This window comes from Coregonus lavaretus (genome assembly GCF_964263955.1).
Source record: "Coregonus lavaretus genome assembly, chromosome: 5".
Classification (NCBI taxonomy): Eukaryota; Metazoa; Chordata; class Actinopteri; order Salmoniformes; family Salmonidae; genus Coregonus; species Coregonus lavaretus.
Genome location: NC_139992.1, coordinates 14462821 through 14477495, shown reverse-complemented (window position 1 = coordinate 14477495; position 14675 = coordinate 14462821). Strand labels below are relative to the sequence as shown.

At 42.2% G+C, this 14675-nt stretch overlaps 1 protein-coding gene across 1 annotated transcript in view; it reads right to left on the bottom strand.

Moving 5' to 3' along the window:
- The window catches only part of LOC311128814 (low-density lipoprotein receptor-related protein 1B-like), a gene marked incomplete at both ends in the record, with an annotated part of 602749 nt that overhangs the window by 290214 nt on the left and 297860 nt on the right, over nt 1-14675 (bottom strand). The window contains 8 exons of the mRNA XM_084161045.1: nt 2272-2388; nt 3166-3291; nt 3965-4105; nt 4322-4444; nt 7066-7255; nt 7500-7719; nt 9329-9509; nt 9753-9989. Of these exons, the coding sequence (XP_084017171.1) occupies nt 2272-2388; nt 3166-3291; nt 3965-4105; nt 4322-4444; nt 7066-7255; nt 7500-7719; nt 9329-9509; nt 9753-9989 (1335 nt within the window). The remainder of the gene's footprint in view (nt 1-2271; nt 2389-3165; nt 3292-3964; nt 4106-4321; nt 4445-7065; nt 7256-7499; nt 7720-9328; nt 9510-9752; nt 9990-14675) is intronic.

Sequence of the window (14675 nt, the reverse complement as noted above, 5' to 3'; positions counted from 1 at the left end):
ATTATGAAAATATAAACAAAAGTTGGGGAATAGGGCTTGAAATGACTGAAATGCATCCTAAATATAGTAACAATAACATTATCAATGGCTTACTGTGCGATTTCATCTTTCTTATAACTGTAAATAAATATGATCATACACTGCAAAGCTTTTTGAGCACATTCTTACCACAATTCTGTGAATAATTTATCATCTTGATATACACTATATATACAAATGTATGTGGACCCCCCTTCAAATTGGTGGATTCAGCTATTTAAGCCACACCCTTTGCTGACAGGTGTATAAAATTGAGCACACAGCCATGCAATCTCCATAGACAAACATTGGCAGTAGAATAGCCCATACTGAAGAGCTCAGTGACATTCAACGTGACACTGTCATAGGATGCAATGTAGTGTATTAAGTGACAGTAGAAATGTGGCCCCATTTCATATAACTGACGATAGAGCATTTTCTGCCAAGCCTCCTCTGAGCGATGCAGAGATACCATTCGAATGTTCGCAGACACGTTAGAACTTCAGTTTTACACACAAAGTGATTGCATCCCTCTGTGACCAACAGAAAGTGGTTGTGTTTCAATTATACAAAGTTATTTAGTATTTTTTCATGTTGAGAACTCTAAATCTCGCTGAGAATATCAGAGCGAGATGAGACCACGATTGTTGAAATTGCTAGACTGTCCCCTTTCATATGCCATCTCCCAGGCTGGGCTCCATCGATCTGTGGGAGAGCAAATCGATTCGCTGTCTGGATAGGCCAGGAAATGTTACACGTCACTCTCTATGCAAATGTGGGTTGTGAAGTGACGTTCACAGAGCGCTTTGTACACCAAAATGTCAGTCGGAGCCGGTCCAGAACCTCTCAAAGTCTCCTTAATAGGGGACTTAACATCAAAGAGGTTAAAGATGTCCCCCCCCCCCCCCCCTCTTTTGCACTTTTTGAGTAATACTATTTCTACCTCACATCACTAAATACAGAATTTATGGCCAGGAAAGTTCCCTCTGAACGAGTCACAAAAGTATAGTTGCGAGATTTGAAAAGAGTCCCATACAGAAATAAAGTCTAACATATGAAAACTAAATAAACTGTTAGGTCATTAAAATGACATGTACTAAAACTTAGTTTGATATCCGTCTTGATAGATCCTGTAATTCTGCAATAATAAAAAATGATGCTATGTCTTATTTGGCAGCAACTTTCTAATTGTAAGTTAGAACAGTGAGTTAGTGAATGCTGAGCTCCTGGCCCAGAGGACTCACAGCTATTTAATAATTTAACTGCTAAAACTCACTTCTTACATGAATGAAGTAAGCGAGAGAAACAAGAGAGACAAGAAAGTATTCAAGGACCTAGTAAATTAAGAAATGTCTCTAAGGGACCTTCTTGTCAAAAAATTAGATTTAGGGGAAACAGCATGAAAACAGTGTGTCAGATGCCAAGGACATGTTATAATATCTCAATTCTTATTTCACAGCACTACTGGTCAACCAATAATAAGCACACTGGTACACTCATGGACCCCTTCACAACCAATACTATGCCAACTCAAAGCTAACCCAATAGTCTGCTCAGTAATGGTATTCAAAAACCTGTGTTTGATCAAGTGGATATTTCTTTGTTCAAGTGGATTTTGGATTTTAGTTCCCAAAACCTAGGAGCTAAGACCAAACATTATATCTCCAGTAAGAACGAGGAAAGCACTAAGCTATACTTTGAGAGAAATATAGGCAACCGGCTGCTGTGCACTAGACAATAACACACATCAAGAGTTCAAATAGCCAAGATAGCATTCAGTTGTCTCACCAGGAGGTTATATTTTTTGCAATGTTTTTAAGGCTTCTCTGGTGTAGTTAGGTCACTACAGGCCGAGCTGTCTTTTCCACTGAACCATTTCCTTTGAGCTACAGCTCACAGCGGTATGTCCTTTTGGTTGTGGATGTGGTCAATAGAATCTTCAGAACTGTCAGTGTCATCATAAAAGTGGCCACATCTTCTTCTTTGAAAGCCTCTCTTGCCATTTATAAACCCTGCACTTTCCTTTACACTGTGGCTTCCCAGAGAGAGTGTGTGGTCTATTGTGTTAACAGGTCTACAAGGTCCTTTCAGTATGAATACTCTTTTAGGGCCGAAACCTAACTTGAGATGCTCACTCACTTAACAATCATTTAAATCATGCATCGATGTCAATGGGGGAAGATGTGTAAAACAAAATACACGTTTCTCGACTGGTTTCAGTGCCATAGAATGCAGATTCAGAGTCTGACTCACCACAGGAGGATGTCTCATCGGACATGTCCCCGCAGTCGTCGTCCCGGTCGCAGCGCCAGGACTGGGGGATACAGCGTCCGTTCCGACAGGAGAACTGGATGGGCTGACAGGCCTGGGCTGAGAGAGAGAGAGAAAGAGAGAGAGAAAGAGACATGGAAGACAGAAGAGCATTTGTAATTCAATCACATGGGTATCAAGTCAAAGCTAGACGTGTTCAGCCCCCTAATGATCATTCAATCATATCGCATGTCAATGTCAGGCCTGTGGAGCTTAAATTGATCTCTCCATCACAGATATATCACATATATCAAGTCTGGTGGAAACGAGCGGAGCCCTTACACAAACCTTTCAGTCACATGTACTCTATATCCATGACAGAGACAGACATGCAAGGACAGCAGCACCAGCATACGAGGTGGTTGGTGCTGTGTAACATGCATGTCTATCTGATTACAAGGCAACATTAATCACCCCCACTGATATCCATTGATTGATCCTGGAAGGCTAAGATCTGTTATTGTGAAAAACAAACACTTCTGCAGGGTCAGACATAAGTGATTCTGACACTAACTCAATAGCAGATAAAGTTACCTCTTGAGAGTGCTAAACTTATTTGATTCTGAGCATTCACATGAGATTGATCACACTGCTGCTGGCCTGTTTAGTGCCATAAGACACAACTAGGAATGTTGCTATTTGATGCTTTGAAGTGCTGAAACCTATCTGCCAATGAAGAGTTTTTAAGGGGGTAGAGGTTCCTTTTTTTTTTTACCATACACAGTCCAACTGCATAACTGAAATGTACCACATCAATATATTTACATAGCTCAGAAAACGCCAGGTAGATCTACTACATAACACAATTGCTAGACTGCAGATCTGAGAATCAGTTACCTGAACATGTGGTGTTGGACTCATCCTCATTGTTCCCACAGTCATTGGTTCCATCACACAGCCATCTCTTAGGGATGCAGCGATTGTTGAGGCACTTGAACTGGTCTATGGGACAACTGTGGTTCACTGAAACAGATAGACAGAGACACTCATATTACCAAAGCAAGGTTTTTTGTTTTAAAAATGTCCTAGTTGAACGTATTTGTGGAATGGAATTTGCCTTCTAAAGGATTTACAAATCTGACATTTACAGAGTCCAACCTTGACCTCACAAAAATCAGAGGTACAGTACAAACCACAGATAATGACAGACAGCAATGTGAAGCAGGAATTTGGGTCAGAGAATGTCTCAAACCTTGTTATACACTATTAGAAAAAAAGATGCTATCTAAAATCTAAAAAAGGTTATTCGGCTGTCCCCATAGGAGAACCCTTTGAAAAACCATGCTGACATTCCAGGAGAGCAGATAATAGATTTAGCAATTCTGATAATTCTGGCAGAAGATTACATTATAGGATTTTTCATAGTGAGAAATGAGTCAGCACCCAAGCGTCTAACATGGTGTTTATCTTATCGATCAACTCAACAGCAAATTCTCTTCTGAGGCGAATAGATGAGGGGAAGAAAAGTGGGGAAGGGGGCCATATTCACCATCTTTGAATCATATCAATGACATTTAGCGAGATAAAAGTTGATAGCAAGAAAAAATAATTGTGTGCAATGTTGCATGCTAAGTGATGTGTGTGTGTGTGTTTGTGTGTATGTGTGTGTGTGGGGGGGGGGCAGATAAATACACACAGCATATAGGGGTCTCCTCGTCACTCCCATCCAGACAGTCATCATCCCCGTCGCACTTCCATGACGCACGGATACAGCGATGGTTACGACACTGAAACTCATCGCTCTTACAGAGCTGTGGCTCCACCACCCCAGATGACACTTAATTAACAGACATAACAGAGAAATAACATTAATAACAGAGAAACAGACATGAGACAAATTAAACCACAGTGGAATGAAGTCCATTGAAAAGTAAAGCATACTTTACACTGAAATCACACAAAAATATTGGTGAGGGAAAACAATGTTAATTTCTTAGTTTGTCAACAGTGCAATGTACTGCTCTGGCTGATTCACTGCATGGTTTTACAGTACCTGAGCAGGTGACATTGTTCTTCTCCAGGAGCTGGTTGTCAGCGCAGGCACACACTCTGCCCCCTGGGATAGCGAGGCAGAGAGTACCGCATCCCCCATAATTCACTCTGCATGCATTATCACCTGGAAATACAGAGCAGGATACAGAGTAGGAAAAAAATAATACCACTGTTTACCTCAAATCATATTCTTCTAAAGCATTATTATTGTATTTTGACGTGTCTCTATTGTTATTCTGTCTGTCGTCATCTCTCTATGAACAACTGTGCAGAGGTCAATGTGAACTGTGAAGAAACGCACATAAAAATATCTCCATAACACAAAAGCCATTTCCTGTTTGAGAAGCATGTGCCAGGTGGGTGACACATAATCTACACTACATGACCAAAGGTATGTGGAAATCTGCTCATCGAACATCTTATTCCAAAATCATGGGCATTAATATGGAGTTGGTCCCCTCTTTGCTGCTATAACATCCTCCACTCTTCTGGGAAGGCTTTCCACTAGATGTTGGAACATTGCTGCGGGGACTTGCTTCCATTCAGCTACAAGAGCATTAGTGAGGTCGGGCACTTATGTTAGGCAATTAGGCTCGCAGTCGGCGTTCAAATTAATCCCAAAGGTGTTCGATGGGGTTGAGGTCAGGACTCTGTGCAGGCCTGTCAAGTTCTTCCACACCGATCTCAACAAACCATTTCTGTATTGACCTCGCTTTGTGCACGGGGGCATTGTCATGCTGAAACAGGAAAGGGCCTTCCAAAAACTGTTGCCACAAAGTTGGAAGCACAGATTCATCTAGAATGTCATTGCATGCTGTAGCGTTAAATATTTCCCTTCACTGGAACTAAGGGGCATAGCCCAAACCATGAAAAACAGCCCCAGACCATTATTCCTCCTCCACCAAACTTTACAGTTGGCACTATGTATTCAGGCAGGTAGCGTTCTCCTGGCATCCGCCAAAACCAGATTTGTCCGTCGGACTGCCAGATGGTGAAGCGTTATTCATCACTCCAGAGAACGCGTTTCCACTGCTCCAGAGTCCAATGGCAGCGAACTTTACACCACTCCAGTCGACGCTTGGCATTGCGCATAGTGATCTTAGGCTTGTGTGCGCCTGCTTGGCCATGGAAACCCATTTCATGAAGCTCCCGACAAAAACATTGCTTTCAGAGGCAGTTTGCAACCGAGGACAGACGATTTTGACGCGCTACGCACTTCAGCACTCGGCGTTCCCGTTCTATGCGCTTGTATGGCCTACCACGTTGTGGCTGAGCCGTTGTTGCTCCTAGACGTTTCCACTTAGCACTTAAAGTTGACTGGGGCAGCTCTAGCAGGGCAGAAATTTGACAAACTTGTTGGAAAGGTGGCATCCTATGACGGTGCCACGTTGAAAGTCACTTAGCGCTTTAGTAAGGCCATTCTACTGCAAATGTTTGTCTATGGAGATTGCATGGCTGTGTGCTTGATTTTTTACACCTGTCAGCAACAGGTGTGGCTGATATAGCCGAATCCACTAATTTGAAGGGGTGTCCACATACTTTTGTATATTTAGTGTATAACCACATGTCAAACAAATTATTGGGGACATTGTGGAGATGAGCCATTTGACAGTTGTATCCTTTCAGGGGAACAGTTTGTCTTTTAGGACAAGACGAACCGTTTTCAAGGGAGAGAGAACAAAAAAACAGAATTTGTGTGAAGAAACTGTCACTTATAAAGTTGAGGCATGGAGAACATTGTTTGTTTGGTTTAGTCTCAAGTCCAAAGGCAGTGCCTGAGCCAATGAGATAAAGGCTTCTGTTTTGTGAGAGCCAATCAGTAAAACTCAGAGGACAGCAGAGACAATTCATCTCTTTGGTGACATGAGCTTGGTGACATGAGGAACATGAGGAATGGCCAGTGAAAATATGTTTTACCCATGCTGAGAATTAGAACTCATATACAGCCAGCCGTTTTCTCCCTCTCACTCTTTCTCTGCATCACATGTTTGGCATACCACAGTCCTACATCACTCTAACGAACTGTATTATTTTGATGTAAAACGATATAAATGATTACACAAATTAAAAGCCCTTAAGCAGTGAATCGTCTCAAAATGCCCCTTATCTTGATCCATTGATTGCCCAGCAGATGATTAGTGTTGGTACTTCTCTCTGTTTCTGAGAGGAGATGACCCTAATCACGCCTCCCCCTGCTCCACACACACATTAGTCTAAACTCTAAACAGTTATTCACCACCAGGATAACAAGGGTTCTACCTGCTGAGAGGCCCTACAGTTCTGCACCATCAACAAAGCGCATCATGCATCTCTCTCTGATGTTATCTATTCATCTACCCACAACAGGAATCTATCATCATCCACCACACAGACAGCAGGGAGCACTATGTTGAGTCACTATTTTATTTCCATAGATTGGAATTCAAAGTAAAATTGCTGCCACTGTCAATTTATCCAACAACTTACCCATGCCATGAAATATAATTCCCACGATGGAGTATGTTGTTTTCATTATACTAACAGCTATATAAGATACCATTGTAGATAGATTGTAAAAGAAAAATTGAAGTTTGCATATATAAGCATCAGGGCTAACCATAACATTCTGTGAAGGCAAGCTTTAGTAATGGTGGGGGAGGTTTTGTGCTAAGTTGTAGGAACAGCTATATAAGATTCCATAGACTGCATTCTCCGAAGGTAAGCTTTAGTGATGGGGGATGGGAAAGTAAAAACAGTCAGACAAACCTTGCTGACTCTGAGCATCGTACACATGCAGGCCAAACAGGGGAGGCCTCTCACTCCTCAGCAGAGTAACGTCCCCAGAGGTTAGATCCAGCTGGAAGACAGAAGCGTTCATGTACTCTGTCCAGAAGATGGAGTTCCGGTAGTGAGAAATCCCAAACGGATGGTTCAGCTGTTTGCCATTGTACACAACCTGCATGAGTAATCAGATACACCAGTTATCAAAGAAAGAACACAACCTGCACACCAGTACTCAAAGACCTCAGAGAGCAGAGGGAAGACAAACCACTGAAATGGCAGAGATAACTATGACAATTTTAGTTGAAGACTACAGTGGTGATATCCCAGTGGGAAAAGCTGGTTGAAATTACATCATTATCTGGCTATAATCATGTAATTTCAATGAGTTTTGCTCGCTAGAGTACAGCTTCACTCACTTGTCTGCCAGTGCCGTTGAGGTAGATCTTCTCTATGTGATCATAGTTGGCATCACACCAGTACATGGTGCTGGTCCCATGGTCTAAGGTAAGGCCGTTGGGCCACAGCATATTAGATGTGACAAATATTTGTCTGTTAGATCCATCCATCCACGCTTTTTCTATCCTTCCTATGCTGTCGTTCACCTCATCCTCCTCCCAGTCCGTCCAGTACATCCAACTGAAATTCACAAACATAATACATTCCTTACAATTGAGTCTACGGGGGGGGGGGGAAGCCCTAATGGACCATATTAATTGGGGATAAAATCTGTTTTTACCATCAAACATGTAAAATTCAACACACACAATATAAACATTGATTCAAACCTACCCAATTCAACATACACCATATACAGTCATCCACAAGTCCATCTACTAGCCCCTCACATCAGAAACCAGGTCCTGGTCTGCATCAATAGCTTTTCAGGGGTTCACTCAGGTATTCCCAATGGACTGATATTTGAAAAGTGATTAGGTAAACGATTTTACATGATCTAGTCTCTAGTGACCAATAACCATGTTTAAGGGATTTGTATCCTCTGAGCGTTGCTGGCGGGGCTGCACACCCTTTTCTGTCTCATCTATGATGGAGTTGCCCGCTACACATGCGGTACATAAAACAGAATGTGATTGAGGGTGAATCAAGCACTGTCTTTCTCTGCATGTCATCTTCATGACCCATTGAATAATTCAACACACACACCGCAGCCTTCACTGCTTGGCTAAATCAAATATCCAAAGCAAAAGGATGTGTGTGTTTGTGTGTGTGGGGTGTGTATGTGTGTGTGTGTGTGTGTGTGTGTGTGTGTGTGTGTGTGTGTGTGTGTGTGTGTGTGTGTGTGTGTGTGTGTGTGTGTGTGTGTGTGAGAAAAAGAGAGCGAGAGTGCATGCGTGCAAGAGAGTGTATGTGCGAGAGAGAGAGAGACTGATAGGGAAAGAACATTTAAAATAAAGAAAAATAAGTGATTGAGACAGTATGTCAGCAAAGTGAATCCCTATCATGTTAACACAGACTGGAGGTGACATGCAGAGAGGGAAATATAGCTGGGGTGAACAGAACAGGATCTTAAAAAACAGCCATTTCACCTGACGAGACCCATCCTGCAGGGCACATAAAGATTTCTGGTTCTGCTGATGTATCGGCCAATGCTCACTGACGACCCCAAACAACATTTTAATAAAGATGTGCCAACTGTCAATGGGAAGGTCAGTGGTTAAAGAGATTATTCCTCCGTTATGATAACAAAGAAAATAAATTAAACCCCCTGACAATGTGGGAGGAATCAGGTTAGTGCAATACTGTACTAGCTATTTCTGGGAAGGAATCAGTATGTCAAAGACACATAAATAGAATAATTCCATCTCCATGGTCAGTGACAGCATGGTTTAGTAGTTCTGTATGGCCGTCCAAACAGAGACAGACCTCCCATGCGTACCCAAAGAGCTGACAATATCCAACTCTTTCCAGGAATTACCTGTTCTTCACTACTTGCTAGGAAATGCCATTGCTTTGAGTTCAGAAAGGGGCTAGAAGGATTGTGTGCTTTATATGTTTCTCTACTGTAACACCCAGAGAAGACAATAATATACGTCACCCTTTTATTGGGTGTTTGTTTGTTTCTTTATAACCAACATCACATAGGATTAGAGAGCTGTGCATATTCTCTTTTGTGTGTACATTTTGCAGTGGTCAATCCCTGAATAGATACAGTATGTGCACATATCAGTGCATTAGTAACACATACTGTAGGTATTGTATGACTTGGCCTTGTCTTCAGTGAGCTCACCTGTTGAGGGGGTCCAATACGATGGCTCGGGGGTGAGACATGTCCCCCTCCAGAAGAGTCTTCCTGGTTTGAGAGGCCCTCTCCAGTCTGGCCACACTAATAGTTTTCCTGTATCCATCATTGGTCCAGTAGAGGTTATTACCAATCCAGTCCACAGAGATCCCTTCAACGTTGTCCAGGTCTACAAGGTGATGGAACACCAATGTTAGTGCTATCTCCCCCTTACTTGCATTTCTTGTTTTTCTTCAATATAAATGGATCATTTAGAAAGTATATTAACTGATGCAGAAAGGGCGTTATTGTCATTACAATAACTGGTACTAGTCACAAAGATCTATAATGCAAAAATCCATTAAAGAGTTCCTGCGATCAAGGATACATTAATAAGGATGTTGCATAGAAATATAACACAAAATAAACCCACCATCTTTGAGTATCGTTTCCCGGCTGTTCCCATCTATTTTCTGCCGGCCAATGAGGAAACTGGTGGTGTCAGCGAAGTAGATGTGTTCTGACTCTGCGTGGTAGTCAATGGCTCTGGGGTTGACCAGGTCCTCAATCGGTACCATGTGCTCATCACTGGACTTCACGTTCATGTCCAGGCCTCGGATGACCCCTGGCCGACCCTTACCATAGAACAGGAACAGGTCGTTCTTGGGTTCTAGAACACAGAAACAGAAAAGGGATCATTACTCTTAACTCTACTTCTTGTTAGTTAATTGGTCTAATTCAGTTTGGGTTCTACATGACAGATGAGAGATTGAAAAAGAGAAAGAGAGATGCACATCTCAATAGGACTCATCTGGTTAAATATAGAATAGGATAAATAAATAACAACATTTAAATAAATAAAACAATGAAAAGAAAAGGAAAGATCGATAAGAAAGAACACAAATTAGCAATGTACGCAAACGATGTGACTCTCTACTTAACAAATATTCCTCAAACAGTTCCCACCAAAATAAAGCAATACAGAGTCGTATCTGGATACAGACTAAATACAAGGAAATCAGAAGCAATGACGGTAGGTCCACCAATATTCCAAGACTTCAAAACTAAGTTAACTGAAATACTTAGACCTGACAAAACTACATCAGTATAACTTTGGAACACTGGAAAACCATCTTAAACAGGACCACCAATCTTGTTAAATTATTATATAGCCACCCAACTAAAATAAATTATTGTATGGATGAACCCGGCATCAACAGCTAAATGGAGACAGATATAAATCCAACAAATGAAAAAACCAATAAGTGCAACTACATTTATGAAGTCAATCAATACACACGCTAGGAAGATCGAAAATACCTGTATAAATAACACTATAAAGGCCTGGACAAATATCACCAAAATAAAATGCATCCAAACAGATGTGAGGAATTGTAATAGACGGCGACTTTAAGCCAAGTATGATTGGTGATAGATTTAAATTATGGGCTGAAAAAGGACTGACCAGTTACCATCAGATGTTCACAGACAAGGGGATAGATATATTTCAGAATATATATTTTAAAAAATACAACCTCCAGAAATCTCAGTTTTACAATTACTTACAAGTAAGATGTTATCTTACTAAAGCAGTGGGACCTAATAAAACGCTTAATGATATACATCCTTTGATTAGAAATCAAAACGAAGACTTATAGAAAGGTAAATGCCAAGAATGTGCTGGGGCACATATACTGAATCATCAAAGAAGAAACAAAATATGAGAATATTATAGCTGTAACCAATTGGCAAGACGAGCTGCAAATAGTAATAACCCAAGAAGACTGGGAGGACATACAGTATCTAGAAACACGTCCAAGACAACCAACTCTCTACTCTGGAGGGAATACTCTCTGAAAACTCAGTCAAGATTTTTCATAACTCTTCAAATACAATCAAAGTACAACCGTGACATCACACCAAGTTGCTGGGTAACCGTGGGGAGAGTAGGGCTAACCACACCCACATACTATATTCCTGCCCAGTCCTGGACCTAAGTATACAACGTATTGGATGATAAGTTTGAATGCTCACTTTCTCTAAATACAGAACATATACTCCTGGGAAGAACCCCTCATGCACTGGTCCTCCAATCTGATAATCACCTCTTCAAAATTCTGAGAATAACAGCACTTAAAACGATTACTAGAATCAGTCTTAAACTGCTGGCACCACAGATAAGGAATTGGAAAGAAACAATTAATTAAATGTATAGTATGGAAATGATAACTCATAGAATAAGAAACCAAATTACTATATTTGAGATACGATGGAAAAAAGTACAAAAAAACGGGCAATATATTCTGAAATATTTATAGGCTCTAAACAGTAGATAGAATTGACATGTTTTAAATGGAAGGGTGTGGGTGGATGCATGTGTGTGAATGGGTGCATGTATGTGAGCGTAGGCGCGCAAGTGTGTGTATGTATGTATGTATGTGTGTGTGTGTGTGTGTGTGTGTGTGTGTGTGTGTGTGTGTGTGTGTGTGTGTGTGTGTGTGTGTGTGTGTGTGTGTGTGTGAGAGAGAGAGAAAAAGAGAGCGAGAGTGTGTGTGTGAGTGTATGTGTGTGCTTTATGCACACAAAGACGGTGAAAATGAAATGCAGATAGGGATGCCAAGATGCACCCCTTAGGGTCAACAATAACTTATTTAAAAGAAAATATTTTTTCTTCTTTTTTTTCACCTTTTTTTTCAGAATAGGTAAGGGTCTCTTCACTCTGTACTCTACTTATTGTCAGTTAATTGGTGTAATTCTTCAATCCTGCTGATCCCAGAATTAAAGTCTCTAACATTCCACATTGTCCTAATCTGAGATGGCCAGGCTCATCTATACTCCTAAATGGGAGCAGTGATCATTGCCAATGAATGTTTCATGTCCCTTCAATCACATTTGTTACAAACTGGCATTTCAGTCTGTTACGTTCCCATAAGACAAACTCAAAATATCGTCGCTCCCTTTGACAACCAAACTTAAACAGAAAGGGTCTCAAAAGGGGTTTGAAAAGACACCCACTATGGATGCCTACTAAGGTTTGCCTCCGAAAAGACAAACTAAAAGAATAACCCACACCAATTTAGGAAAGGGTGTCAAAAGAAAATGGAGCCAAACAAAGAGGAGAAACACAGAAACTTCTTTCAAACTAAAGTGGTTCAGCTGACGTGAGGTGTAGCTCTCTCAACATCTCCTCTCCAACTGATGCACTGGGCCAGCTGGGCCTGCGCAAGTGAAACACATACTGACTAACGAGGTGACTCCAATCAGTGCGCGCCTCAGCTAACGTACTAATGTGCTAACCAACCTCTAAATGGATAGATAAACTGAAACCTGTAACAAGTCAGTGAGAGGAAATGGCTGAAGAACACTGAGAAACCAGTATACTCGCTAGCTATCTTGGCCTTCTGCTGTAACAATATGAAAGTCAGGCGAGAGAGACTAATAAAGCAACTGTACTATGACTGTTAACTTCTAATGCACAGACATTTACAGTATCTCCTTTGAAAGGCAAACAGAGAGCCCGCATAGAAAGCTGAGGCAGCTCCACTGTGGCAGAGTACCAGTCACTCTGGGGGGTTCTGGGTGGGACCCTAGGGATCCTCCAGGGCTACGAAGACAGAACCAGACCTCTCCTCACTCTACCCCAAGCCACTCTACCCCCTTTACCCAGGAGACCATACTGCCGTGGGTGAGACAGACCACACAGACATCACCTCAATTTATCATCCTATGAGGGAGAGCCAGGCAACCCCAGGAGACAATTATGACCCAGATCTCAAACCCCACCGTGACTGGCTGAAATGCGACATAAAGAAGCACTACCATTTAGCACTGAATCTCATTAGGCTAAGGGAAGAGAGAACTGGTGTCATCAGAACATCTAGTAAGGAGGTATAAATCAAATGTGTCTTGGAGGGGAACGCGGCAAGGCCCGATCGAAATGCGGTGGACCTCTGATTGTGTCATCAATTTGATCTTCTGCTTTTTTTGTCAACTACACAATGTCCATGGATTGATCAGGCAAGCTAACAAATGCAGACAAACTTAAAACTCCATTAGGCCATAATGAATTGCGGCTCCTGACATGTCAATAGTGGGACATCATTTTCTAATGGACCAGTCACAACCAGCGTTCTTCTTCATCACTGTCTATCTGAATATCAAATCAAATCAAAATGTATTTGCCACATGTGCCGAATACAACAGGTGTAGACATTACCGTGAAATGCTTACTTACAGCCCTTAACCAACAATGCATTTATTTTTTCATAAAAAAGTTAAATAAAACAACAACAAAAAAGTGTTGAGAAAAAAAGAGTAGGAGTAAAATAAAATAACAGCAGGGAGGCTATATATAAAGGGGGGAACCGGTGCAGAGTCAATGTGCGGAGGCACCGGCTAGTTGAGGTAGTTGATTTAATATGTGGTTAGAGTTAAAGTGACTATGCATAAATAATTAACAGAGTAGCAGGAGCGTAAAAAGATGGGGAGGGGGTGGGGGGGGGGGGCAGTGCAAGTAGTCCGGATAGCCATTATTGGCTGTTCAGGAGTCTTTAGCTTGGGAGTAGAAGCTGTTGAGAAGCCTTTTGGACCTAGACTTGGCGCTCCGGTACCGCTTGCCGTGCGGTAGCAGAGAGAACAGTCTATGACTAGGGTGGCTGGAGTCTTTGACAATTTTGAGGGCCTTCCTCTGACACCGCCTGGTATAGAGGTCCTGGATGGCAGGAAGCTTGGCCCCAGTGATGTACTGGGCCGTACGCACTACCCTCTGTAGAGCCTTGCGGTCGGAGGCCGAGCAGTTGCCATACCAGGCGGTGATGCAACCAGTCAGGATGCTCTCGATGGTGCAGCTGTATAACTTTTTGAGGATCTGAGGACCCATGCCAAATATTTTCAGTCTCCTGAGGGGGAATAGGCTTTGTCGTGCCCTCTTCACGACTGTCTTGGTGTGTTTGGACCATGATAGTTTGTTGGTGTTGTGGACACCAAGGAACTTGAAGCTCTCAACCTGTTCCACTACAGCCCTGTCGATGAGAATGGGGGCGTGCTCAGTCCTCTTTTCTTTCCTGTAGTCCACAATCATCTCCTTTGTCTTGGTCACATTGAGGGAGAGGTTGTTATCCTGGCACCACACGGCCAGGTCTCTGACATCCTCCCTATAGGCTGTCTCATCGTTGTCGGTGATCAGGCCTTCCACTGTTGTGTCGTCTGCAAACTTAATGACGGTGTTGGAGTCGTGCCTGGCCATGCAGTCATGGGTGAACAGGGAGTACAGTAGGGGACTGAGCACGCACCGCTGAGGGGCCCCCGTGTTGAGGATCAGCGTGGCAGATATGTTGTTACCTACCCCTACCACCTG